Here is a 27,741-nt window from a genome sequence, read left to right as displayed (position 1 = left end):
TGCAGCCACCTGCATGCTCTACACACTCCCACATCCCCCAGTGTTCACACACACTCAGGCCGCAGGCACATGGGTGAGTGACCATGCACACCTGTTGGGAGATTCCCACAGGGTGGACAGGGAGACAGTGGGTCTCAAAGCCCTGCTGGCCAGGTGGCCACAGCCCTGGCTGCCACAGGAAAGGCCTTCCAGAACTGGGAGAGAATGTTTCAGGCAGCATTCAGCCTAGCAAGGGATTATTTTCCCAGCTTAAGTCATGAAAGTTGATTTAAAAAAAAATCTGTCTGCCACCAAGCCCTATTATAGGCTGTCAGGATCTAGAAGGAAATAAAATCAAATTTCTGTCTCCTGGACTCCACGTCTAATCAGAGAGACAGACAATCAGCTTACAGAGCAAGCAGACAGCGCATCGCAGAATGAGCGCTGCGGAAACCTGAACTGTGGGGGAAGAATCAGGGTTTGACTCTGTTATGAAAGGTGGTCAGCAAAGCCCTCACTGGGAGGGGGACCTCTGAGCAGAAACTCGAGGAAAGTGAGGGGGCAGGGGAACAGCATGTGCAAAGGCCCCGAGGCAGGAATGTGCTTGGCACATGTGTGGCTGCAGCAGAGTGGGCAAGGGGAAGTGGGTTAGGGGGTAAGGTCAGGTCCCAGGGGACCTTGATGGCCATTGTAAGGACTTTCACTCTCCATGTGAATGCCAGGGGAAGTCACTAAGGGTGAAGATGACTTGAGCTGACGCATCTGCAAGGGGGCCTCTGGCTGCTGTTTTGAGAATAGACTAAAGCAGGTGGGGGTTGGGGGAGGGCAGAGCAGGGAGCCCCGGGAGGAGGTGATGGGCGACCGAGGCGGAGGTAAGGGAACTCATCCAGGTGAGAGGCGATGGCGCCTGGATGAGGCGGCTGCAGTGGAGCAGGGAGATGTGGTCAGATTTTGGATGTGTTAGATTGGCTGATCGACTGGATGTGTGAGAAACAGAGGTCAAAGATGAATTCAAGGTTTCTGGCCAGAGTGACTGGAAAGAGAGAATCGCTGTTGACTGTCATGGGAAAGATGGTGAGGATTCGAGGGCTGGGTTTGGACGGGTTCGGTGTGAAAAGCCTCTTGTGCCTCTAAGTAGAGATGATGAGTAGGCAGCAGCGGCTGCTTCCGGGTGATCCAAGGGCTGCGGACTTGGACTTGGAAGCGGCCAGGCTGCAGTTGGTATACAAAGTCACGGAGCTGGATAACGTCAGCTAGCGAGTGAGTGCAGATCGCCCAAAGACTGGGGCTCTATGCCTCATGCAGAGGTTGGAGAGAGAAAGTAAATGCAGAAAGATGAAATAGGAGACTCAGTGAGATACGAGGAGAGCCAAGAGACAGCAGCATCTCGAAGACAAGTCTAGGAAGTGTTTTAAGGAGTTGATCAGCAATCCTGCTGAGAAGCCAAGAAAGTGGAGCCCCGAGGATGGGCCATTGGATTTAGCAGCATGGAGGCCACTGGAGACCGGGACAGGAGTAATTTTGGGGGACATATCGAGGGTGAAAACATGACTGGGGTGTGGGCTTGCAGAAGACTGAGAGAAGAGGAACTGGAGACAATGAGTGCAGACAGTTCTTCGGGGAAAGTTTTGATGAATAAGAAGCAAAAAGAAGTGGGAGGGGTGTGGAATCGAGACAAGCTTTTAAAAAAATTTTTTTTGCCGGGCGCGGTGGCTCAAGCCTGTAATCCCAGCACTTTGGGAGGCCGAGGCGGGCGGATCATGAGGTCAGGAGATCGAGACCATGGTGAAACCCCGTCTCTACTAAAAATACAAAAAAAAATTAGCCGGGCGCAGTGGCGGGCGCCTGTAGTCCCAGCTACTCAGGAGGCTGAGGCAGGAGAATGGCGTGAACCTGGGAGGCGGAGCTTGCAGTGAGCCGAGATCGCGCCACTGCACTCCAGCCTGGGCGACAGAGCGAGACTCTGTCTCAAAAAAAAAAAAAAAAAAAAAAAAAAAAAAAAAAAAAAAAAAAACTTTTTTACTTTGGAATAATTTTAGACTTCTAGAAAAATTGCAAAGATACTACAGAGAGTTCCCACATACCCTTCATGCTGCTTTCCCAAATGCTAATATCTTCCTTAAGCACAGCTATGTGCATCAGTTGGTGTATCAGTTCCGTCCACCCCTGGTGCACTAGTTCTGTCCACCCCTGGTGTATCAGCTCTGTCCACCCCAGGTGCATTAGCTCCATCCACCCCTGGAGCATCAGCTCCATCCACTGCTGTTGCATTAGCTCCATCCACCCCTGGTACATCAGCTCCGTCCAACGCAGGTGCACCAGCTCCGTCCACCCCTAGTGAATCAGTTCTGTCCACCCCTGGTGCACCAGCTCCGTCCACCCCTGGTGCATCTGCTCCATCCACCCCTGGTGCACCAGCTCCATCCAGCCTCACTGCATCGCTATGGGCTTTGAAATGTGCCAGGTGAGTGTGGTGGAGCATAGTCTAGCTGGGAACAAAGAAGTAGAAAAGGCAAGTCAGAGGCATAGAGCCAGGAGGGATCAAGCAGGGGACCTGGGACAGGACTTGGCCTCACTATGTCCTAGTGAGTGGGGATTGGTGGTTAACTCTAGCCCTCTGCCTGCTCCCCACTTTCTTTGTTTGTACCTATAATTCACTTTATATATAAGGTGAGCTTTGCTCTTTTCAACCGACCATACTGATGTCTCCAAAATGAATGGATGAATGAATCCCATTCTTCTGTAAGACCCAAAGCCAACATCTTGATGCTTGGTTGCAGAGATCAACATTGCTAGACACTGGCACCCAAATCAAGCCTTTACACACACACACGTACACACACATGCAATCAAACACACACACACAATCACACACACACACACACAATCACACACAAGCACCTTGCAAATTGCTCTCCCCACCCCTCTTCTGGAAACTATAATTTTACCCTCGTACAAGTCCACAGTCCCTTATCTAAAACCCTTGGGGTCAGATACATTTCAGACTTCAGAATGTGTCTGATTTTAGAAGGGGAATTTGGTGTATATACCGTAGATTTCGTAATAACCTCTATAGGGCCTGAGCAGCACTCAGTAAGCAAACGTGACTATTTCTGCAGTGAAATGTGTGAATATTCACAGTAAGTGGGGAAAATAAAGGCCATAAATAGCCTCATGACTTTCAAGTTGTGTTTTAGCAGACTCATGAGTTAATAGAAAACACGGCCTTCGGAGCTTCTTGGATTTCAGGATCGCAGGTGAGTGCCTCTCACAAGTCCCTCGGCCAGGTGGGCTGCTCAGCCCTGACGTACACCAACCCACATATTTGTTCACTTGTAATAAATGTCAAGAGCCATATTCTTACCATGGGAGCAAGAGGGACAGGGGCCGTGTGTGTGTGTGCATGTATGTGTGTGTGTGTGTGTGCGCGTGTGCGCACCTACATACACGTCCACATACCAGGAACATTCTTGCCTCTTTCAGTCCTTGAGTTTTTCTCTTTCAAGGCTGGAGGGAGCCTCACAGGCATCTCTTGAATCTTCTCAACAACACCCTCATCGAGTGGCTACCCAGCTTCTGCTGCTGCAGCTGCCCTGAACCCCATCCTTCTCCATGACCCCTCCTCCTTCCTGTCTCCTCCCTAAGCGTCTCTTTCCTATCCCTTCTAGACCTTCACCACCTTCCTCTTCCTCTTCTTCCTCCTCCTGTTCTCCCTCCCTTCCTCTCCTCCTCCTGTTTTGTCCCAGGAAACAAGGCTAGAAAATCCAGCAGCCCTATAGGTCATATTCATCAGCAAAATTCTCCCAGTGGGACCTGGTAGCACATTGAAAACTTGGGCCACTTCGGCTTCTGCAAGAGGAAGCCAAGCCCCAGCCTTGGTGCAGCCAAACTTCTGGCCAGTGAGTTTACTTAAGAGGAGGGTTCTGGATCACTCGAGCCTGGGGAATGTCAAATCTATAGTGAGCCATGATCATGCCAGTGCACACCAGCCTGGGAAACAGAGCAAGACCTTATCTTAAAAAAAAAAAAGAAAAAAGAAGAAGAAGAAAGAAGGAGAAGGAGAAGAAGAAGAGGCCGGGAGCAGTGGCTCATGCCTGTAATCCCAGCACTTTGGGAGGCCGAGGTGGGTGGATCATGAAGTCAAGAGATCGAGACCATCCTGGCTAATATGGTGAAACCCCATCTCTATTAAAAATACACACACACACAAAATTAGCCGGGTGTGGTGGTGGGCGTCTGTGGTCTCAGCTCCTGGGAAGGCTGAGGCAGGAGAATGGCATGAACCCAGAGGCGGAGCTTGCAGTGAGCCGAGATTGCGCCACTGCACTCCAGCCTGGGCAACAGAGCGAGACTGTGTCTCAAAAAGAAAAAAAGAAGAAGGAGAAGGAGAAGGAAGAAGGAAGAAGGAAGAAGAAGAAAGAAGAAAGAAGAAGAAGAAGAAGGAGAAGGAGAAGGAGAAGGAGAAGGAGAAGGAGAAGAAGAAGAAGAAGAAGAAGAAGAAGAAGAAGAAGAAGAAGAAGAAGAAGAAGAGAAGAAAGAAGAAGAAGAAGAAGAAGAAGAAGAAGAAGAAGAAGAAGAAGAAGAAGAAGAAGAAGAAGAAGAAGGAAGAAGGAAGAAGGAAGAAGGAAGAAGGAAGAAGAAGAAGAAGAAGAAGAAGAAGAAGAAGAAGGAGTTCCCTGCCGCCTGATCCCTTCGGCCTTCAGAAAGGACTAGCCTGAGTGGGCCTGTAGATACTCAGACAGACGCTCCCTGGCCTTAGAGTCTCTTCTATCATTTTTATTATTTAAAAATGAGAAATATTTAAAGTTTTAAGTTTTTTTTTTACCAAGTAGTTCAAAAAAAGATAAATTATTTTTAAAGCTTCTTATTTTGAGATCATTTGAAACTACAGAAGAGTTGCAAGAGAATAGTACAAAGAATTCCTGGGTATCTTTTGTCCATATTCAGCATTTTGGACATTTTGCTGTATTTGCTTTCTCATTCTATGTATATATATTCCCTTTTTCTCATTCTATGTATCTATATTCCCTATTTCCATTTTTCATATGTATGAAATATATTTCATACATATTCTCTCTATATATATTCCCTTTTTCGAACCATTTGAAAGCAGGCCGTGTGATGCTAATGTTTGCCTTCCTACTTCAGTGAGTATTTTCTAAGAATAAAGATCTTCTCTTACATAACCTAGAACATATAATTTCACAGTCCAGGATATTTAATACCGATACAGTGTTTCTATCTAATTCACAGTTCTCCTCCATAATTTAAAAGTCCCTTTCTTCACAATTTCTTGAACGGATCATCTATGTTTAGGGGAAATCCATGGTGCTGAGTCCAGCCATGGTGCCCCTGGGTTAGTGTGGATTTTAGACACAAACAATTCCAGGGACCTTCAAACTAGGTACCACGGAACCCTAGAGATTCCACCAAGGGAGGGGGGGTATCACTTTGGAGTGGAATTTGTTTGAAGAAAAAAATTTTACTTTAAAGAAAAAAAGATGGATAGCCACAGAGAGGCCAGTCTGTTCATTTTGTATTTGAGAGTGGAGGCTTGGGGAGGTTAAGCAACCTACCCTATGCCTCACTGAGCGGTAGTGGTGAGTCGAGCAGATCTAAAACCAAGGCATTTATTCATTTAACTGACATTTCTCGAACACAGCGGGAAGAGGGAAATGGGCTGCATCCTGGAATCTCAGAGAAGACAGATGCCCAGCCCACTCTCCTGAAGCCGCCTGGTACGGCCAGGAGGAGGCTCTCGTGGTCCCCTGTGTGGCTCTGCTGAGGTGGGCCATGAGCTTACCAGGAACCTCAGAGAAGGGAAGTAGCCTGTGAATCAGCAGCGGCTTTTCCAAGAACAATAGTGTTCTCCTAACAAACATTCGTTCCATCAGCAAACTTTGGAACATTCAACAAACATTGGTCCATTCAACAAATATTTGTTCTCTCACCAGTGTTGACTCAGCTCCTCCCCTGTGCACAGGGACTGCAGATGTGGTGTTAGGGACAGAGCCCCAGGTGGCATAAAGCCAGGTTGGTCCTTGGCAAAAGACTCAGCGTGGCAGAATGCCTTCAATACCTCCCTCCTTTCCTCTGTCACCCCAAACCACAGCAAAAGAGACAGGATGACCCCAGCCCTTTGCTCCCAAGGGACTGACTCCCAAACTCCTCCTCTATCAACAAAACCGTTCCCGTTATCAAGCAGACCCTCCCGTCCCAGATTCTGCTTTCCACAGAGCAATTCAGCAAGAGTTAGTGGAAACTGGCCAGCCACAGTGGCTCACGCCTGTAATCCCACACTTTGGGAGGCCGAGGGGGAATGGATCACTTGAGGTCAGGAGTTTGAGACCAGCCTGGCCAACATAGTGAAATCCCGCCTCTACTAAAAATACAAAAATTAGCCAGGTGTGGTAGTGCGCACCTGTAATCCCAGATACTCGGGAGGCTGAGGCATGAGAATCGCTTGAACCTGGGACGTGGAGGTTGCAGTGAGCCGAGATCACACCACTGCACTCCAGCCTGGACAACAGAGTGAGATTCCGTCTCAAAAAAAAAAAAAAAGGAATTAGTAGAAATCTCTCAAATGTGTACAACCTTTGAGGTAGCCATTCTACTTCTAGGAATTTAACCAGAGGAAAACCTCAGGGATGCACTGAGGTTTAGCTTCAAGGGTTGTTTAAGAGAATAAAAAATAGCAAAATCAACCTGAATGTCATGGCTCATCTATACCCAGAATGCGAGGCATCCTTTCACAACGATGGGAAGCAGCATGTGGAATGTCAGGCAAGAAGGTTCCCAATATATTAAGGAAAAAAGCTTTTAAAATAGAATTCACTGGATGATCCTAGGGATTTTTTTCTTCTGTTTTGTTTTGTTTTGTTCTGTGTTTTTTGAGACAAGGTCTCACCCTGTCGCCTAGGCTGGAGTGCAATAGTGTGAACATGGCTCACTGCAGCCTCAGCCTCCTAGGCTCAGGTAAGCCTCGCACCTCAGCCTCATGACTAGCTAGGATTATAGGTGTGCACCATCATGCCGGGTTAATTTTTGTGTTTTTTGTAGAGACAGGGTTTCATCATGTTGTCCAGGCTGGTCTCAAACTCCTGGGCTCAAGCAATCCTCCTGCCTCGACCTCCCAAAGTGCTGGGATTACAGGTGTGAGCCACTGTGCCTGACTGATCCTAGGTTTTAAGAAATATATACACACAGAAAATTGTCTGACGGAATATACCCTGGAAAAGTTAAAAATTAGTTATCTCTGTACAGAAGAATTACATACGATTTTGTGAACTTTTTTTTTCTTAAGTGTGTTTTCCTGATTTTCCGAATTTTCTGTGATGGATATGGATTAGTGTTATAATTAGAAAATAATACACAGGGCCGGGTGCGGTGGCTCACGCCTGTAATCCAGCACTTTGGGAGGCCGAGGCGGGCGGATCACAGGTCAGGAGATTGAGACCAGCCTGGCTAACATGGTGAAACCCCTTCTCTACTAAAAATACGAAAAAATTAGCCAGGCGTGGTGGTGGGCACCTGTAGTCCCAGCTACTCAGGAGGCTGAGGCAGGAGAATGGCATGAACCCGGGAGGCAGAGCTTGCAGTGAGCTGAGATCATGCCACTGCACTCCAGCCTGGGCGACAGAGCAAGACTCCATCTCCAAAAAAAAAAAAAAAAAAAAAAACAGAAAATAATACACAGAAGGGTAAGCTTTCTGTTAAATCCAGCGGAACACCAGTTATTAATCTTTGTTTGGTTTTCATTACACAACCCTCAGTGGCAAACCTTTATTACAGACATGACACCATTTACAGAAATTCACCCAAGAGAAAAATATGGCCCTTCACCCTAAGTGGCAGTCCTAATGCTCCTTGCTGGGTCCTGGATTTCAACCCTGTGTCTCACATGTACATGCACACGTGTGTGCAGACAGATGTGTGCACAGTGTGTTTCCTGAGGCTGGGCATGCTGCCAGCTGATGCCAAAATAGGGGCTGGGACAGTAATCTGTAATCCAGAGAAGAGAATGATCTTTGATATGAGAGCTAGTTCTTAAAGCTGCTTCTCTCGTTCCAGGCAAATAGACTCATTGGGATTCCCTCCCCGTCATTTTCCCACCCTACTCCAAACACACACTCACACATCCAAGAGACACACATGCGAATATACAGATTCTTAACAGCTAGGCATGGCTTCTTTTTGCTGGGAGAAAAACAGAGACAAAAGGATTAAAAACATACATGTGGTGACCTTGAGTGTGTCTGTACAATCTCCACTGGGAGTGCTCCAGCAGGCTCACCCACGTGCATGTTCACACACACACATGGCATGCTCCCAAGGACACAGCATCTGTGTGTGTTTTGGGGGGTACACACATGTGCCCACACATCTGGGCAGCATGGTCCTGTGAAAAGAGACAGGTCCATGTCCAGTTTGCTGCTTATTAACTTTGTGAATTTAAGCAAGTGTGGCCTCTGGAAGCCGTTGGTTCTTCCTCTGGGCAGTGGGAGGGCAGGTGTGCACGTGCTTTATACATTGTAAGCTGCTGTGTACATTAGAGAGCCACCGTTGTTAGATATGCACGGGTTCATATTTATAAAAACCACAGGAAGCAGTGTTGGTAGAATCTCCCTCTCCCCGCGTCTGCCTTCCACACTGGGATGCTGCTCCCATGGCCTCCCTTCTGCTCTGCTCGGCTCACTTCTGTCATCTGGGCCTGCATCACGTTAATTACAAATCTTGGCCCTTTCAGATCTAGCTCGGGAAAGGATCTCAGAAGTTACCCAGTCAAAGAGGCATGCGCTGTTTCTGTCCCAGAGAGGTAACCCAGGTCTCAGCAGAACCTGGCATACACTCTGGATGTGGCTTCATCCCGCTCAGGGAGGGCACCACTCCTGGATGACTGAGCCGGGGCGCCAGCTCCAGGGAAAGGGGGACAACAGACCCAGGAACTCGCACTAGCTCACCCCAGCAAGGGGAGGGGCCGGCTCAGGGGCCCTGCTGGCAGAGCCGGCCAGGCTGGGATTTATGGGCCCCTTTTGGACACGTTAAATATCACATTAAGTGCAATAAATGTAGATCACGCTCCTAAATAAGCTGAGATTTATCCCCGGATCCTCTCCGCAGGGGCCAGCTCCATAAATCCTGCGCAACCCTGTCCCCTGGCCAAGGGATGGGGGAGGGGAGGCCAGAGTTGGGAGGGGCGAGGTGTAGCAGGGCAGTTCCAGGTACAGAAGGATGGAGCTGAGCAGGGACTGCAATAAGGGCCAAGAAAGGGGGCAACAATGGGCCCAGGAGGCCTGCCCCTGACCTCCCCCTCCCTTGCCCAAGCTCCTTACTCAGCCCTCTCCTAGCCGCGCCCCCTTGCATCCTTCCCCTCCTTCCTGCCCCCGCTCCCGCCCCCACCCCCTCCCCCACCCTCTCTCCTGGCCCCTGCCTGCCTATAATCTCGTTCTTGACATTAAAACAATATAGTGACTCCACTGCTGGAAAAGACAAGCATCTGTAGCTTCTAAATGGGCAGCTCAGCCACAGCCGAAATTGCCTTTGTCTGTGGGATGCGAGGGCCCTCTGCGAAGAAAAATGTATTGTAGGAAAATGCAAATTTACAGGCGAATAAATTAGGGGGTGATTAGTCACATTGCAATCCTTCTTCAAAGGATTCTTTAAAAGCTAAACTCATTCATTTAGGTGTCTGTTTATAGCTCAGTAACTTCCAGACAGAGAGGCTGGGAGGCCCCACGGGACACAGCCAGGGAAACTGGGAAGATGCAGAGAAAAAGGGAGAAGTCTTTCGCACTTAACCAGCCTGCGGCTAAAACATCCCTCAAAGGGTCCTCCCATCACCTGGATCGTGTCGATTCAAAACGGTTCGTCCAGCATTTACTACAGGCCGCGTGCTGCCTCCATCCCGGGGGAAGCGGCCAGACAGAACCCCCGGGGCTCTCATGGCGTTTACAGGGTGTTGGGGGGCCGGGAGGTGGGGAACAGGGAGAGTCACATTCATTCGATTCTCACTGGCTCCAAGTTGACAGGATGTGATTTACAGGCGGCTGTTTCTGAACACACTCACGGCCAAATGTCAGGAACGGTCCACATGCACGACGGCGGAAGGAGCGGTGAATAATCAAAGATGGGATTTGAAAAACGGAAAAACAAGCATAAGTGCCACGGCTTCTCCAGCTTTTCCCAAAGGACAAACACAAAGTTCGGCATTCACTGAATCAGTGTCCTGGAGTCCCCTGTTCTGTGTCCTGGTTGAAATCCCGTAGCCACTCAGCACTTAACGCCATTTACTGCAGGCAGACAGGGAGAGACCAGCTTGCGCCCCGGCCACTGGGATCGTGAAGGAATCTCTTCTGAGGGTGAAGTGAGCTCCGCTGGGTCGGCACTACCCGCCCTCCTTGAAGCCACCTGGACCTGATGCTCTTTCCCAGACTGTTCCTGCCTCCTGTCTCTGTTCTTCCCCCTTCTCTGCCTCGCAAACTCCTCCTTATCCTGCAGGACACAACTTCCGTCAAGGAGTTATTGCATTATATTGTCATTTATCCATTCATGCCGACTGTCCCCGGGATTATAAGCACCTTGAGATTAGACTTAAGACGTGTTGGCATAATTCTTAGAGTCAATTGCAGTGCCTGGCACATTAGGTGCTGCTCCAGAGTTGTTTGCAGAATGAATGGCTTGAAGTAACTGGACGTATAAATGATCACAGCATCACCGTCATCAGTCACTGTGTACCAAGCACCTCACCTCCATCATCTCATGTGATCTTTACACCAACCCTGCAAGGGAGGATTTTAAAATCACTGTCTTACAAGAGGAAAAACTGAGCCTGGAAAGGTTGAAGGCTTGCTCAAGGTGGAAGAGCTGGTGAATAATAGGACCCAGGTCCAAATGATGTTTTCTTTCACTGGCATCGGTTCTGCCTCCCAGGGCAGGCTGTGTGGCACGCACCTCTGTACACCCCTCCTCCCAGGACTCAGCATAATATGTGCACAAAATCAGATGACTGAATGAGTGAATGAATAAATGAATATGTAACGATTGTCATTTTCACATCAACCATGACTGAGCTAAATTCCAGGGCCACGGTGCCAAGCCATATTGGAACCCAAGCGAAAGGAAAAATGTGCGCCACTGTATACATATTTTAGGTGGTTTTTCAATAGTTAATTTTTTTCTAGAACATTAAGGAAAGGAATATTGAAGAATAAAAAGCAAGAGTACTAAAAATCACAACATTATTTTAAGTTTCAATATTTTATTTATAGCAAAATCAGAATGTATTATAATTTTGCCTGCCTGTCTTTACTGAAAATAAACTCATCAATAACAATCAAAATGTAAAGTCAGTCTACTTATTTGTACTTATTTGTTTTTCTTTTTTTTCCTTTTTTCTTTTTTTTTTTTTCTGTCACCCAGGCTGGAGTACAGTGGTGCGATCTTGGCTCACTGCAGCTGCGAACTCCCAGGCTCAAGGGATCCTCCTGACTCGGCCTCCCTAGTAGCTGGGACTACAGGCAGGTGCCACCACATTTGGCTAAATTTTTTTTTGGATTTTTTGTAGAGACAGGATTTCACCGTGTTGCCCAGGCTGGTCTCGAACTCCTGGGCTGAAGCGATCCTCCTGTCGTGGCCTCCCAAAGTGCTGGGATTACAGGTGTGAGCCACCACACTTGGCCATGCCTATTTTTCTTTCTCAATTGAGAGTTGTAAGTTACAACAAATGAGAGAAAACTTGGAAAATATGTTTGATGAATGTAAAACTTTAGAAAAAGATATGAATATACTCTCTAGATATTTAAACTTGAAATACTATTATGAGTTTTAATAACCCACTTTTTAATGCTTTAATAACTTTTCAGCTTCTTTAACATTCTGGGAAGCATATTTTTGAAAAATGCATAAAATCATGTGTATACGGGCACGCAGTTTTCCTCAGGCTTCGACATAGCAGTGTGGTGGGCACTGTCAAATCTTATTTTTATTTTAAATTTTGATATTTTATTCATCATGGATTTTCTTTTGGCGTTAACTTTGATTTTTAAATAAAGTATTGCATTGAAATAGTATTTATCTTAATTACTGAGCTTTTTGGCACCCTCTCAAATTTTGTGCCCCAGGCAAGTGTCTCATGGGTCTCACCCAATCTCAGCCCAGGTAAATTCTAAAAGAGGAAGGTGTTGTGAACGGACCTGCTCCTGTCCTACTGGCTGGGATCCAAACTGATACAGCTTCTCTGCAGGGCAGACTGGTGATATCCATCCAAAAACATTAAAATATTTATTCCCTATGGCCTACCACAATGCCACCTCCGGAGATTTATCTAAAGAAGTCTTTTGATATGGATGAAGTTTGTTTTTTGTACAAAGATGTTCATTTCAGTGTTATTTATCACAGCATGATGTTGGAAATAACCTGGCTGCCCCAAAATAGAGGGTTCATTTTTTAAAACGCTGTTGATCCATGTGCTTAAAAAAAATACAGCTGTTTTGAATCATGGTTTTTCAGAATAAAACTTTTGAAGAATATTTAATGACATGGGAAAATATTCATGATGCCTTTTATGGAAATGCAAGATAAAAGCTATAAATTCCACGTTCTTTCATTTTAAAATGCATATTTGTTTTGAAAGAACTAAATACATGAAAATGTTAATAGTAATTTTCCCAGGGTCATGAGATGATGAGTCAATTTTTAAATCTTTCTTCTACTTTTTTTGTATATGTCTTCTTTCTACTGTTTTTTATATTCCAAGGAGTTTATGTTTGTTTTTCTTCGTATTTTTTTCTTTTTCTGTGGTTTTTTTTTTGTTTTGCTATTTTTTATTATTTATTTATTTATTTGAGTCACAGTCTCACTCTGTCACCCAGACTGGAGTGCAGTAGCATGATCTTGGCTCACTGTAACCTCCGCCTCCAGGGTTCAAGCAATTCTTGAACCTCAGCCTTCCCAGTAGCTGGGATTACAGGTGTGCGCCACCACACCCAGCTAATTTTTGTATTTTTTGTAAAGATGGGGGTTCGCCATGTTGGCCAGGTTGATCTTGAACTCCTGACCTCAAGTGATCCTCCCACCTTGGCCTCCCAAAGCGCTGGAATTAGAGGCGTGAGCCCCCACCCCTGCCTATTTTTTTTTTGTTTTAGAGACAGGGTCTTGCTATGTTTCCCAGGCTGGTCTCAAATTCCTCCCCTCAAGCAATCTTCTTGCTTCAGCCTCCTAAAGGCTCTGGGATTACAGATGTGAGCCACTGCACCTGGCTTGTATTCATTTTATAATTTTGAATTAAAGGTGAATTTTTTTTTTTTTTTTGAGAGATGGAGTCTCGCTCTCTTGCCCAGGCTGGAGTTGAGTGGCACAATCTTGGCTCACTGCAACCTCTGCCTCCCGGGTTCAAGTGATTCTCCTGCCTCAGTTTCCCAAATAACTGGGACTACAGGCGTGTACCACCACGCCCAGCTAATTTTTGTATTTTTTTTTAGTAGAGAGAGGGTTTCACTATATGTTGGCCAGGATGGTCTCAAACTCCTGACCTCAAGCGATCCGCCTGCCTTGGCCTCCCAAAGTGCTGGGATGCCAGGTGTGAGCCACCGTGCCCGGCCTAAAGGTGATATTTTTAAGTTAGTTCACCCTTTGAGTCTATACTTCAGACATGCCTAGGAAGACTGGAAACATGCCTGCTTTGTCCCCTGTTGCATCTCCAGAACTCATACTAGGATCTGGCAGATAGTAGGTGCTCAATAAACATTTGTTTAATAACTGCTTTTTTAAAAAATAGGGTTTCACTCTATTGCCCAGCCTTGAGTGCAATGGTATAATCATAACTCGCTGCTATGCCTTGAACTCCTATGCTCAAGAAATTCTCCCACCTCAGCCTCCCAAGTATAATAGCTGGGACTACAGGTGCACACCACAGTGCCCGGCTAACTTTTAAATTTTATGTAGAGCTGGGGTCTCACTTTAGTGTCCAGGCTGGTCTTGAACACCTGGCTTCAAGTGATCCTTCTACCTTGGCCTCCCAAAATGCTGGGATCACAGGCGTGAGCCACCACACCCGGCTGAATAACTGCTTATTAATAAATGGTTCAAACAATCCTCAGATTGATCAGTACTCTTTTAGCCGTAAGAGACAGAAACATAAGTCGGTTTATAAGAGAAAGGGAATGTGTTGCCTTGCTGGTGAAGCTCACAGCTTTAAAAGGCTGGCTTTGGGGATCAGGGCCATCTGCATCTATCTCTTACTCCTGCTTGGTTCCCTGGTTTCAGCAGGGAAGAGGGGCCTGATAGCTCCTGAGCCACCTCCTCCCACCTCCTCTTCAAAGCCATGGAATCAGGGGAGATGAATCCTAAAGGGATAGATTCTGGGTGCAGGCTGCTCCAGTCTCACTTACCCTCTTGTCAGCTCTGTATCCATGACTAATGGAATGCAAAATTTAAGTATAGTCAAATACAGCATCCTTAACAGAAATTTTTTTTTGGCTGGGCACGGTGGCTCATGCCTGTAATCCCATCACTTTGGGAGGCCAAGGCGGGCAGATCACTTGAGGGCAGGAGTTCAAGATCAGCCTGGCCAACATGGTGAAACCTCGTTTCTACTAAAAATACAAAAATTAGCCAGGCATGGTGGCAGGTGCCTGTAATCCCAGCTACTCGGGAGGCTGAGACATGAGAATCACTTGAGATTGCGTCACCCCACTCCAGCCTGGGTGACAAAGGGAGATTCTGTCTCAAAAAAAAAAAAAATTTTTTTTTTTGCATGCCTTATACTCATAGGGTAGGACTTATAAAACTTGTAACATTTAAAGTTTCAGTAATGTAAACATAAGGGGTTCTGAAGTTAAGAGTCAGACAGTTCCCAGGATAATTAGATAGCAATGGCCTCTGGACAAAGAGGTTCCCGAAGGTTTCTGCTTTGGCTGAACTGACATCTCCCCTCCTTCAATGTATGCGCCTCAACCTATTGGTCAGAACCATTAGACATTGACATTTCCCATTCCTAAAGCTCCCAGTGACATAGGCCAGAGGCACCTGCTTGCTGGAGGGCAGTTTCAGGATGTCAGGTGCAAGCAAGCTATTGAGTTCCCAAGGTTACCAGACTTCTGTACCTGGGGGATTCAGTGTGTGGGTGACACTCTTAGGCTATCACCACCAAGGACACTGTTCATATCCTTTGATGATTCTGCTGCAAGAGCAGAATTTAGTTCAGAGAAGGATAACTCATTGTGCCAGGCTCTCAGTGAATGACTTCATATACATAACCCTCAAAACAAGGCAAAAATAAAACAGGTAAGGCAATAATGATAATGATCCCATGTTACAAGTGAGCAAACGGAGGCTCAAAATATAAAGGTCACACAGCTGCCAAATGACAGAGCTGGGCTTCAAACCTGGCTGTGCTGTCTCTAAGTCCTGTCATCTTTCCACTCCCCAAGTGTGTCCCATGGGTCATGAGAGCCATGTAATATGCCAAAAAAGAACTTCTTAGGTGAATTGCTTTGCAAAATGCTGCAAACTCTTTCTCCCTCTTGGAAAGTCACAATATTCATTAGCACCTAAAGGCTCTGAGAAATCTTCCATGAAAGAAGCTGGATTGATATTGTTTAATCTAGTGTATCAGTCTGTTCTCACACTGCTATAAAGATACTACCTGAGACTGGGTAATTTATAAAGGAAAGAAGTTTAATTGACTCATAGCTCCACATGGCTGGGGAGACTTCAGGAAACTTACAATCATGGTGGGCCGCAAAGGAGAAGCAAGTACCTTCTTCACAAGGTGGCAGGAGAGAGAGAGCATGTAGCGGAAACTGCCACTTTTAAACCATCAGCTCTCATGAGAACTCCCTCACTATCAGGAGAACAGCATGGGGGAAACCACCCCCATGATCCAATCACCTCTCACCTCTCACCTCCCACTAGATTCCCCCCTCGACATATGGGGATTACAATTCGAGATGAGATTTGGATGGGGACACAGAGTCAAACCATATCATCCATTTTGCCTGAATGTATTTGACCATGTAATCCTTTTTCCTTCCCATGACAACTATATCTTATGGGACATACTGTGGGAATCACTGTGTTCATTCATTAGAACAACAGCTTTCAAGTGTTTGCCTAGCAAGTGAATATCTGTGGGAGGTGTATCCCAGCTAATTCTACAGAAAGTCACTGAGACTCAGAAGGAATTGAATTATCATGGTTCCCACCCACATACTTTTGGACAGCTTTTCGGGTGCAAGAGAAAGCTGTGGAATTACAGCTTTAGCCCTGGGCTTTGCTCAGGACTCACAGCCTATCTGTGCCTTGTCATGGAAACAGTACTGGCATCATGACCTGCGTGGAAACAACTATAATGATTATGGGTTTTGATGGGTTTACAGGCATTACTGTTTTGTTTTCTATTTGAATCAAGGATAATCTTTGGAGCACAGGTGCAAGGGACATCACTTGCTATGTCTTCCCCAGGTTCCCATCCCGCATGGTTCCAGTGGATCAATCAATGGCAGGGCTCCCTGCTGTGTCTGTTGTTTTGCCATGGGTCTCACCCTTCATAGTTCTTGGCCCAAGGACTGGGCAGCTGATCCAAACACAGCCAACTGGATTCCTTCCACGAGGTCAGATGTATGGACTGTGGGAGAAAACAACTTATTGGATCATAAGCAATGTAGAGTTTGGCCGAGACTTGGCAGAGTTTCTTTCTCACCCTGTGAGGTAAAGGTTGTCTGAGATTTAAGCTAACGTACAGAAAGAAGCAGAGCTGAAAACTACAGAGAGAGGAATGAAGAAAGATGGCCAGAGTCTTGCAAACATCACTTGAGTCCCTGGATCCAGCCATGCCTGAAACTGTCATACCCTCCGTATTCTAAGTATATGAACCAATGCCTTCCCCTTTTTGCTTAAGCTCATTAAGGTCATGTTTCTAGTCATTAGCAACTAAAACAGTAACGATGTATTTAGAAATTGGTACCCCAAAATGATATATTATAAATGACAGCCTAAAATGTGGAATGAGCTGAGTTGAGGGGAGATGCAGGCCTGGGAGGGTTCCCCAATCCTTGCTGGGGAATTGAAAATTCTAGTTAGGTAATAGGAGGCACTTGGCTAAACTATACTAGTTGTATACTGAGACTCTGATTTTGTGCCTCAAGGGCTAAAGCCTTAGGGAATTTGGTAGAAAAATGTAAGGATGTTGGACTGTGTTGGCTCCTTTTTGTAACGCTCAATAAGATTCTTCAAGAGAAAGAGAAAAGTTTCAGGTCCAGCCAGCCAAAGTGAAAGCAGAGGAGGTTGTTGACGCCATTTCTGCTATGATCACCCTGGTGGGGCAGGCTTAGTATGTAGTCCTCCTGAGCCCAGAGGGAAGAGTCAATGTCACAGACGCTCATGGGGCCAGGGTTCTTCCTGGGGGTTGGGAGAAGTAGACCCCCCAGAACACAGTCCAGATAGAGGGCAGCATTGTCAGGGTCCTCTGTCCAAAACCAGGAGAGGAAAGCAGTTAAAACAGGGGACATGGTTGGATGCTGGTCTTCTCCAAATCTCAGATTGAAATGCAATCCCCAGTGTTGGAGGTGGGGCCTGGGTGAGGTGACTGGATCATGGGAGTGGATCCCTCATGAATGGCTTAGCGCCATCCCCTTGGTGATGAGTGAATTCTTGCTCAGTGAGTTCACGGGAGATCTCATTGTTTAAAAAGAGCATGGTACCTCCACTCACTCTTGCTCCATCTCTTGTCATGTAATACACTGATTCCCCCTTTTACCTTCCACCATGATTGGAAGCTCCCTGAGGCCTCATCAGAAATCAAGGAGATGCTGGTACCATGCATGCTTGCTGGACAGGCTGCAGAGCCAATTAAACTTCATTTCTGTATAAATTACCCAGTCTCAGGTATTCCTGTATAGCAATACAATGACGGACTAATACAGATAGAGACTAGGGGAGAAGGGTCATTCAGTTACTGGTTCAACAAATCTTTATTGTAAGCCCGTATGTGCCAGGCACTGTCCTAGACCGTGAGTATGCAGTGTCCTAGGCAGGGAGACAGGCAAGGCTCCTGCACTCAGAGTGCTGAGTCTGTAGCTGGGACACAGGAAGTAAGCAGGTGGAAAAAATCAACAGAATACTTGCCAACAGTGCAAAGTGCTACAAAGAAATTCAGCTGGCTGATATGACAAAGAGGGACTTGGAGGACTTGTGAACTGAGATTCCCCAAGATGAGAAAGAACTAGTCCAGGCTGGGGGCAAAGCATCCAAATTAAACAGTAAAGGCAAGGGACCTGAGGGTAGAACCAGCTGGGTGAATTTAAAGAACAATAAAAAGGGGTCAATGTAAAGGAGTCAGGAGTTAGCAAGTGAGGAAGAGAATGATGAGAAATTCAGTACAAGAGGTAAAGAAAGCGCAGATCACTCTGAACCTTCTAGACAAAGGTCAGGTTTGGGTGTTATTCCAAGTACAATGAGTAGCTCCAGAAGGATTTCAGAGGGATGGTGACCTAATGTGAGTTATGTTTTTAAAAGATTGGGCTGGGCGCAGTGGCTCACTGCTGTAATCCCAGCCCTTTGGGAGGCCAATGGGGGCGGATCACCTGAGGTCAGGAGTTTAAAACCAGCCTGGCCAACATGGCGAAACCCTGTCTCTACTAAAAATACAAAAATTAGCCAGGCGTAGTGGCGAGTGCCTGTAATCCCAGCTACTCAGAAGGCTGAGGCACAAGAACCACTTGAGCTCGAGAGGAGGAGGTTGCAGTGAGCCAAGATCGAGCCACTGCACTCCAGCCTGGGCAACTGAGCAAGACTCTGTCTTGAAAGAAAAGAGAGAGAGAGAAAGGAAGGAAGGAAGAAGGAAGGAAGGAAGGAAGGAAGGAAGGAAGGAAGGAAGGAAGGAAGGAAGGAAGGAAGGGATTGGATTGGTGGTTGGTTGTAGGATGGCTGGTGGAGGCTAAAGTGAAACCAGGAGATGGGCTGAGCAGAGGGTGTGGGGTTGGTGCAGGCAACAGGCAGTGGTGGCATGGACTAAGATGAAGAAGCGTGCCTGGTGACAACTTGTCATAATGGAATGCCCCACAAAGGCAGAGCTGATGGTGTTTCCAATGGGTCAGATGTGGGACGTGACTGGAGCGCGGAATGAAAGATAACTCACGTGGTGGATGGTGTCGGGGCCCCTGCAGATCTCTCTTGCTGCTGGGCACCCTGCCACCTGGGTGGATGTGATGTCATTTGAGAGGGGGAAGATTTTGGTAGGAAAGTTTTAGCTAGAAAATAGTTTGCGGCCGGGCGCGGTGGCTCACGCTTGTAATCCCAGCACTTTGGGAGGCCGAGGCGGGCGGATCATGAGGTCAGGAGATCGAGACCACGGTGAAACCCCATCTCTACTAAAAATACAAAAAAATTAGCCGGGCCTGGTGGCGGGCGCCTGTAGTCCCAGCTACTCGGAGAGGCTGAGGCAGGAGAATGGCGTGAACCCGGGAGGCGGAGCTTGCAGTGAGCCGAGATTGCGCCACTGCACTCCAGCCTGGGCGACAGAGCGAGACTCCGTCTCAAAAAAAAAAAAAAAAAAAAAAAAAAAAAAGAAAAGAAAGAGTTTGCTTTTGGACGTGTTAAGGTTGAGATGCTTGCTAAAAGGTGTCAAGAAGCTATTTGGAATGGCAAAGTGAGCAGGCTGTATTTAGCATCAGTCCTGACCCTGTGATATCAATGGAGGGATGGTTGAAGGCAAGGAGCCGCTGAGAACGGGTGGGGAGCTTGGAAGGAGCAGGAGCTTAGGTAGACAATGGACCAGAGAATGTCTGGTCCTTCAGGGGAGGAAGTTCTGCCCTTGGCACAAACCAGTTGCAGTGAGGACTGAGAACGATCCCTGCCCTCCTCTGCGAGGCTGTTTCTCCATCTCCTGCTCTGTGTTAACAAAAATCAGGAGGCTGGAGAAGGCTGACTCCCACCTGCTGAGCTAGTGGAGAGACGAACAGGGCAGCTCAGATGGACTCTTCCTCCCAGCACATCACCAGCAGGGAGGAGAAGAAAAACTAAGTTGTTCTCCAAGGACCCAGACACCTCTGCCAGATATTCTGCCTTTAAGCAGAAAATGCTTAATTTTCTTAATTTATTAAAATTCTTACAGTTTCTCTACCTGTGAGAACCGGAGGGACTCTTCTAGGTCTGACGTCTCCCCCAAACCCGTCTTTTCCTTCAGAACCTCTTTCCCCCAATCCTGACTTGATTCCCATGTAGTTTGGCTTGGTTTTTCTCCTGGCTACCTGAGTTAGTATTTCTATATACTAATTCACACTAAAGTGTTAATGACTACCAAAAGATGGGTTTATATTTAAATAAATACCTGGAACTTGTTCAGTAACTGTATATTGGGCACCAATGAATGGTTTAAGACTTATGCCAGGTGCTATTTATAAAAGGTTCCAAGAGAAGGAAAATAAAGCCTTAGCCTCCGATCCTGAAACTCTGGCAAGAGAGATCTCACTGGGTCCCCAGTGTGATCTGGGCTTCCCAGCTATTCTCTCTAGACCTTCATATTACAATACAGATACCTTTTCTCTGTGTTTGCAGAGAAGGAAGTAGGGGGAGTGAGATTAAAACTCAGGATTCCAGCTTGGGTAACATGGTAAAACCCCACCTCTGCCAAAAAAAAAAAAAAAATTAGCTGGGCATGGTGGCTCGTGCCTGTTGTCTCAGCTACTTGGGAGGCTGAAGCATGAGAATCCCTTGAGCCCAGGAGGTGGAGGTTGCAGTGAGCCAAGATTGCGCAACTGAACTCCAGTCTGGGCAACAGAGTGAGACTTTGTTTCAAAACACAAAAACAAACAAACAAAAACAGGATTGGCCAGGTCCAAAGCCTAAGTGCTTTCCTCTGTGCCAATGACCATCCATTCAGTCTTTTTTTTTTTTTTAAGACAGAGTCTTGCTCTGTCACCCAGGCTGGAGTGCAGTGGCGGGATCTTGGGTCACTGCACCTCTGCCTCCTGAGTTCAGGTGATTCTCCTGCCTCAGCCTCCCGAGTAGCTGGGATTAAAGGCACGCACCACCACACCTGGCTAATTTTTGTCTTTTCAGTAGAGATGCGGTTTCACCATGTTGGCCAGGTTGGTCTCAGACTCCTGACCTCAGGTGATCCACCCACCTCGGCCTCCCAAAGTGCTGGGATTAGAGGCGTGAGCCACAGAGCCTGGCCTGTAACTGGTTTTTAAATAGATCATTGGCATTAACTCTTGGGATTCCAATAAGATTTTATTAAAGGCCAGGTGTGGTGGCTCACACCTGTAATCCTAGCACTTTGGGAGGCTGAGGCGGGCAGATCACCTGAGGTCAGGAGTTTGAGACCAGCCTGATCAACATGGGGAAACCCCATCTCAACTAAAAATACAAAATTAGCTGGGCGTGGTGGTGCCCGCCTGTAATCCCAGCAACTCAGGAGGCTGAGGCATAAGGACTGCTTGAAACCGGGAGGCGGAGGTTGCAGTGAGCCGAGAGTGCGCCACTGCACTCCATGCTGGATGACAGAGCGAGACACTGTCTCAAAAAAAAAAAAAAAAAAAGATTAACAAAGGGTTCCGCTGCAAAATGACACAACACAACCAACATTTGCAAACAGAGAACACTCAGCCAAGAGCACAGGCTTTGCAGCTGGCAGATCCCAAATCATCACTTCAGGCCTGCTTGCTGGCCCCTGGACCTCGGGGACATCGCTTTGCTGCTCTGAATTTCATTCTTCCCTGCACAGAGAGGTCATGATGCCTCTTCCTGAGGCTGCGAGGAAAAGGATCCGCGCTGGCGTGAACAGAGAACCTGTCCTCAGCGGTGCTCAGTGCAGGTTTGCTGCGGGGATCTAGGCAGCCAATGGGGCTGTCCTCCAGGGCAGTCTCTGGAGGGCAGACGCAGTCCCCGCCCTCGCTGAGCCCCAGTGTCTCTTCTCTCTAGTGGGGCACTGGCTGCCACCCTGGGCAGAAACTATGGAGCAGAGGTGAGGCCTGGTGGAGGTCTGGTTCCTGACAGAGTCCCCAGAGCCCAGTCCAGGGAAGGTGCTCAGCAAATGGCGACCACCACCTGCTGGGGCGTGAGAGCTCCTTGCCCCATTGACTGTGGCTGCATCTGCTGTGTCTGGGGTGGACCTCTCCTGGCACACACTCATCTGTTTGCGTACACACCTACCACACAGTCACCACACCCCATACCACACACACACACACACACCCACCACACCCCATACCACACACACCCACACACACCCACCACACCCCATACCACACACCCACCACACCCCATACCATACACCCACCACACCCCATACCACACACACCCACACACACCCACCACACCCCATACCACACACACCCACACACACCCACCACACCCCATACCACACACCACACCACACCCCATACCACACACACCCACACCCCATACCACACACCCACCACACCCCATACCACACACCCACCACACCCCATACCACACACCACACCACACCCCATACCACACACACCCACCACACCCCATACCACACACCCACCACACCCCATACCATACACCCACCACACCCCATACCACACACCACACACCCACCACACCCCATACCACACACACCCACACACACCCACCACACCCCATACCACACACACCCCATACCACACACACCCACACCCCATACCACACACCACACCACACCCCATACCACACACACCCACACCCCATACCACACACCACACCACACCCCATACCACACACACCCACACCTCATACCACACACCCACCACACCCCATACCACACACACCCACACACACCCACCACACCCCATACCACACACACCCACACACACCCAACACACCCCATACCACACACACCCCATACCACACACACCCACACCCCATACCACATACCACACCCACACCCCATACCACACACCACCACACCCCATACCACACACCACACCACACCACACCCCATACCACACACACCCCATACCACACATACCCACACCCCATACCACACACCACACCACACCCCATACCACACACACCCACACCCCATACCACACACCCACCACACCCCATATGACACCCCATACCACACACCCACCACACCCCATACCACACATACCCACACCCCATACCACACACCACACCACACACACCCACACCCCATACCACACACCACACCACACCCCATACCACACCCCATACCACACACCACACACCCACCACACCCCATACCACACACACCCACACACACCCACCACACCCCATACCACACACCACACCCCATACCACACACCACACCACACCCCATACCACACACACCCACACCCCATACCACACACCACACCACACCCCATACCACACACACCCACACCCCATACCACACACCACCACACCCCATACCACACCCCATACCACACACCACACCACACCCCATACCACACACACCCACACCCCATACCACACACCACCACACCCCATACCACACCCCATACCACACGCCCACCACACCCCATACCACACATACCCACACCCCATACCACACACCACACCACACCCCATACCACACACACCCACACCCCATACCACACACCCACCACACCCCATATGACACCCCATACCACACACCCACCACACCCCATACCACACATACCCACACCCCATACCACACACCACACCACACCCCATACCACACCCCATACCACACACCACACACCCACCACACCCCATACCACACACACCCACACACACCCACCACACCCCATACCACACACCACACCCCATACCACACACACCCACACCCCATACCACACACCACACACCCACCACACCCCATACCACACACACCCACACACACCCACACACCCACCACACCCCATACCACACACCCACCACACCCCATACCACACACCACACACCCACCACACCTCATACCACACCCCATACCACACACCCCATACCACACACCCACCACACCCCATACCACACACCCACCACACCCCATACCACACACCCACCACACCCCATACCACACACCCCATACAACACACCCACCCCACACACACACCACACACCCACCACACCCCCCTCACCACACATGCCCCCACACCTCTATTCACCACACCCCCACCCCCACTCACCACACACACCCACCACACACCCACTCACCACACACCCCTACACACACCACACCCCCCTCACCATACCCCCACACCTCTATTCACACCCCCACCCCCACTCACCACACACACTCCCATACACACCACACACCCCCACCTCTATTCACCACACACCCCCATACATATCACACACCCACCACACCCCCTCACCACACACACCCCTATATACACACCACACACCCACTCACTACACATCTCCCACACACCTCTGTTCACCCCACACTCCCCCACAAACACCACACACCCCCACCTCCATTGACCACACACACCCCATAAACACCACACATCCACCACACCCCTACCCACCACACACACCCCCACACACACCACACCCACCACACGCCCACTCAACACACACCCCTAAACACCCAGCACACAAATCCCTACATACCCCTACATACACACTACACCCACTCACACCCCACACTCAAGCCCACCACGCATCCCTACACACACACCACAGTCACCACACACACAGAACACCTCCAAACTCACCATACATGCCTCCACAAACACACCACACAGTCAGCACACTCCCCCACACTCTCCACACACACGCGTGCCCTGAACCCATACCCTGGAGACAGACACTCCTGCTCCCCTCTGTGCTGGGCGTGGTGCCGGCGCTGGAGGCAGAGTTGACCATGAACCCTGGCAGCTCCTCCCCCGCAACGGGGCAGGGGCTAAATATTCACAGAACAAACCTAAAGTGAGTTCTGGTGGGTGCCAGGAAGGAGGGGCACACGGGTCCTAGGGGCTGCAAAGGTGTGCCCAGGTCAGGGGGTCCGGGCAGGCCGCCCAGAGGACGACAGGATGTCCCAGCTGAGGGCGGAAGGTTGGGGTAAAGAGGTGGGGGAGAGAAGAATGGGCCGAGAGGCTCGGTGTGTGAGAAGCTGGGAGCCACTGTGGAGGAGGACAGCCCTCTGGCTGAGGTTTGTGTTCCCAGAGCAGCGTCAGGACGTTCCAGTTTGGGAGCGATGCTCCCAGGGCAGAGCTAGGGGGACAGGGATTGGGGGGAAGGAGCCCAGGATGCATCCCTGGCTTCTGCCCAAGCAGCTTGAGGAGGAAATGAGGAGCCGAGGGCGGCAGCATGTGACTGGCAGACTATGGGGAGACTCAAGTGAATCTTCCCGAACTCTGCAAACCATCCTTTTCTCAGAAGAGGTGACAGCGGGAGCGCTCCAGCCCTGCCCTTGTCCTCCACACCCCGGGGCTCCTGGGCTAACAGTGCTGCTGCCCAGGGCTGAGCTGGGTGAGTCCCGGGTCCCTGGACCTCTGGCCAGTACCCACCATGTGACACACCAGGCGGCCCTGCCTCTCCAGGCTGGAAGCAGGAAGAGGAGGGAGCCCAGTCTGAGCGGCAGGGGGGACTCCAAGTGACAATGGCACTGGGTAGATCCCACTGATTCTGAGACACCCCCCAGAATACCCTCATTCTACAGATGAGGCGAGTGAGGCTGAGAGCTGGTGAGGAGCGTGCCTGAGGCCACATCACCAGGTCTTGCTCCCCACATCCTCACCAAACAGCTTCCCTCAGGCCTCCTGGTCTGGAGGGACAGATGTGCAGGACCCAGTCCCCACCATTAGGGCTCTGGGACCCCCCAAGCCTCCTGCTCCTCTCCCATCACGACCCATCCTCCCTTGCTCCTCCAGGGGCCAGGGCTGGGGCAGGGGCGGTCCTGGCTCATCACAGGCCCCATCCCAGGGTTACGTGGATTCCCTTCCAATAAACTCACTCACTTTCAAAATTTCCTGGTGGTTCTCCGAGGCGTACAGCCGCCCATCACGCACGATGTCCTCTATGAGTTGTTGGTAGTCCTCTGGGCAGCGGGGCAGCGGGGCAGCAGGGGGAGAGGAAGGCGAGGGGCTTGAGACCCACGTGCTCCCTTTTCACCTCCAGCCTCTGCCCTCCCTCCCCTGCTCCAGCCACGGGCTCCGGGCTATGGCTGGCCACAGCTCTGCCTCTGTGCCTTTGAACCTGGGGCTCCCTCCACCTGTATTGTCCTCCTCGGGGTTTCACTAAGAACCCCCTATTTAGCCCTCAAAACCCGGCTTGGGCAGCACCTCAGCTGAAGCCTGCAGATGCCACTAACCGCTGCCTTGCCTGTACCACCCGGTACCACCCTCGGCCTGTCTGGCTCTGGCCACTAATAGTGTTCGTTCTGCTTCCAGGTCTGTACCTGCCAGGTCGCAGCTCCCTGAGGGCAAGGACGTGCGACTCTTCTCTGTGTCTCCAGAGCCCCGCCTGAGCCGTGCACAGTGGGCCATGAAGACAGTTGGGTCTTACCATCGTAGGTGACATAGGGCACTTGGAAGCCTTTGCCACTGTTGCCTTCATTGGATTTGAACTGGATCCAGAGCTTCTGGGAGCGGGAGGTGAAGGCGATGGGCCTCTCGTAGGTCTGGCAGATCTCATAGGTGGTGATGGACGTGGGCGAGGCTGTGGGTGAAGCATCATTGCTGAGCCGCCCCAGGTGGGCAGCTCCTCCTGCCCTAGGCCGCTTGCCTCCCATCCAGTCCACTGCCCAGCACCTGCACCGAACGCCTGATTCCCCAAACACAACAGCTTAGTCTATGTGCTTGTTCCCTCTGTCTCTGAGGCACTTCCCTACCCTCAACCCTGGTTCCTACTTGTCCTTCTGAGACCCATCTCTGTGTCCCCTCTTCCAGGAAGCCTCCCTGATTGCCCCCCATCCCCTCCCAAGCTCCTGCTCTGCTCTGGTGAACCCCTTATCACAGGCCCTCTGTCAGTGGGTCTCCATCTCTCTCGAGCTAACTGCTCCTCGGTGAAAGGGCTCAGGCCTGCACTTGGTGCAAGGCCAAGGCGGGAGTGGAAGCTGGGGGAGGAGGTGGGAGATGAACTGGCACTGACTGCTGGGACCAGAGGCACAGACTTGGGAAGTCCCTTCTCCCCGAGAGCAAATGCACCAGCAAGGCCCACTGAGCCCTGATCTCCCGAGGAGGAAATCAGGAGCCAAGTGCGGCAGCGTGGGCACAGCATGTGACCAGCAGGTAAATCTTCCCAAACTCCGAAAACCATCCTTTTCTCAGATGCGGTCACAGTGGGAGCACCCCAGCCCTGCCCAGCCTCTCCCCACTTAAGGGCTCCTCAGCAAGGCCTCACGGTTCCCTGGGGGCCTTCCCGAGGAGCCCCTCATGGGGGACAGGCTGGGCTTCACTTGAGCTCAGCCTTGTGGTGGGGGATAGAAGGAGGGGATGCTGGGGGCAGGGGAGCGGGTGAGGGGAACGGGCGGGGAAGGTGGTCCCAGGCTGGTCCCTTGCCCATCTGCACACTGTGGCTTTTGGCTGGTCAGCTGCATCAGCCTTGCTGACATTTGTCTACTCGTTAGCTATGCTGAGCAACTCCTGCCCAGGATAACGCACGCAGCTCTGGCGGAGCAGCCCCGGAGCAGACCTCAGGCCCCTCCCCATGCCCTCCTCTGGCCGGTCTCTGTGGTCGCTGTGTACCCAGACATGTTCTCTGGCCAGTGTCTGTGGGTGTCTGGGTTCCTGCTCTTCCTTCCCTAACACTCAGACATGGAGCTTGCTCACATGGGCACCGATAGCCCGACAGCAAGGAGGTCCCCTGGACAGGTGCCCTGCA

At 49.8% G+C, this 27,741-nt stretch overlaps 1 protein-coding gene across 1 annotated transcript in view; it reads right to left on the bottom strand.

Moving 5' to 3' along the window:
* Window positions 1-21,629: 21,629 nt before the first annotated feature.
* The window catches only part of LOC129462982 (signal peptide, CUB and EGF-like domain-containing protein 1), a 36,549-nt gene continuing 30,437 nt past the window's right edge, over window positions 21,630-27,741 (bottom strand). Inside the window, 3 exon segments of the mRNA XM_055243437.1 lie at window positions 21,630-21,896; window positions 25,878-25,957; window positions 26,425-26,577. Of these exon segments, the coding sequence (XP_055099412.1) occupies window positions 21,630-21,896; window positions 25,878-25,957; window positions 26,425-26,577 (500 nt within the window).

The sequence above is a fragment of the Symphalangus syndactylus genome, chromosome 14 (genome assembly GCF_028878055.3).
Source record: "Symphalangus syndactylus isolate Jambi chromosome 14, NHGRI_mSymSyn1-v2.1_pri, whole genome shotgun sequence".
Classification (NCBI taxonomy): Eukaryota; Metazoa; Chordata; class Mammalia; order Primates; family Hylobatidae; genus Symphalangus; species Symphalangus syndactylus.
This window is presented reverse-complemented; position numbering and strand designations above follow the sequence as displayed.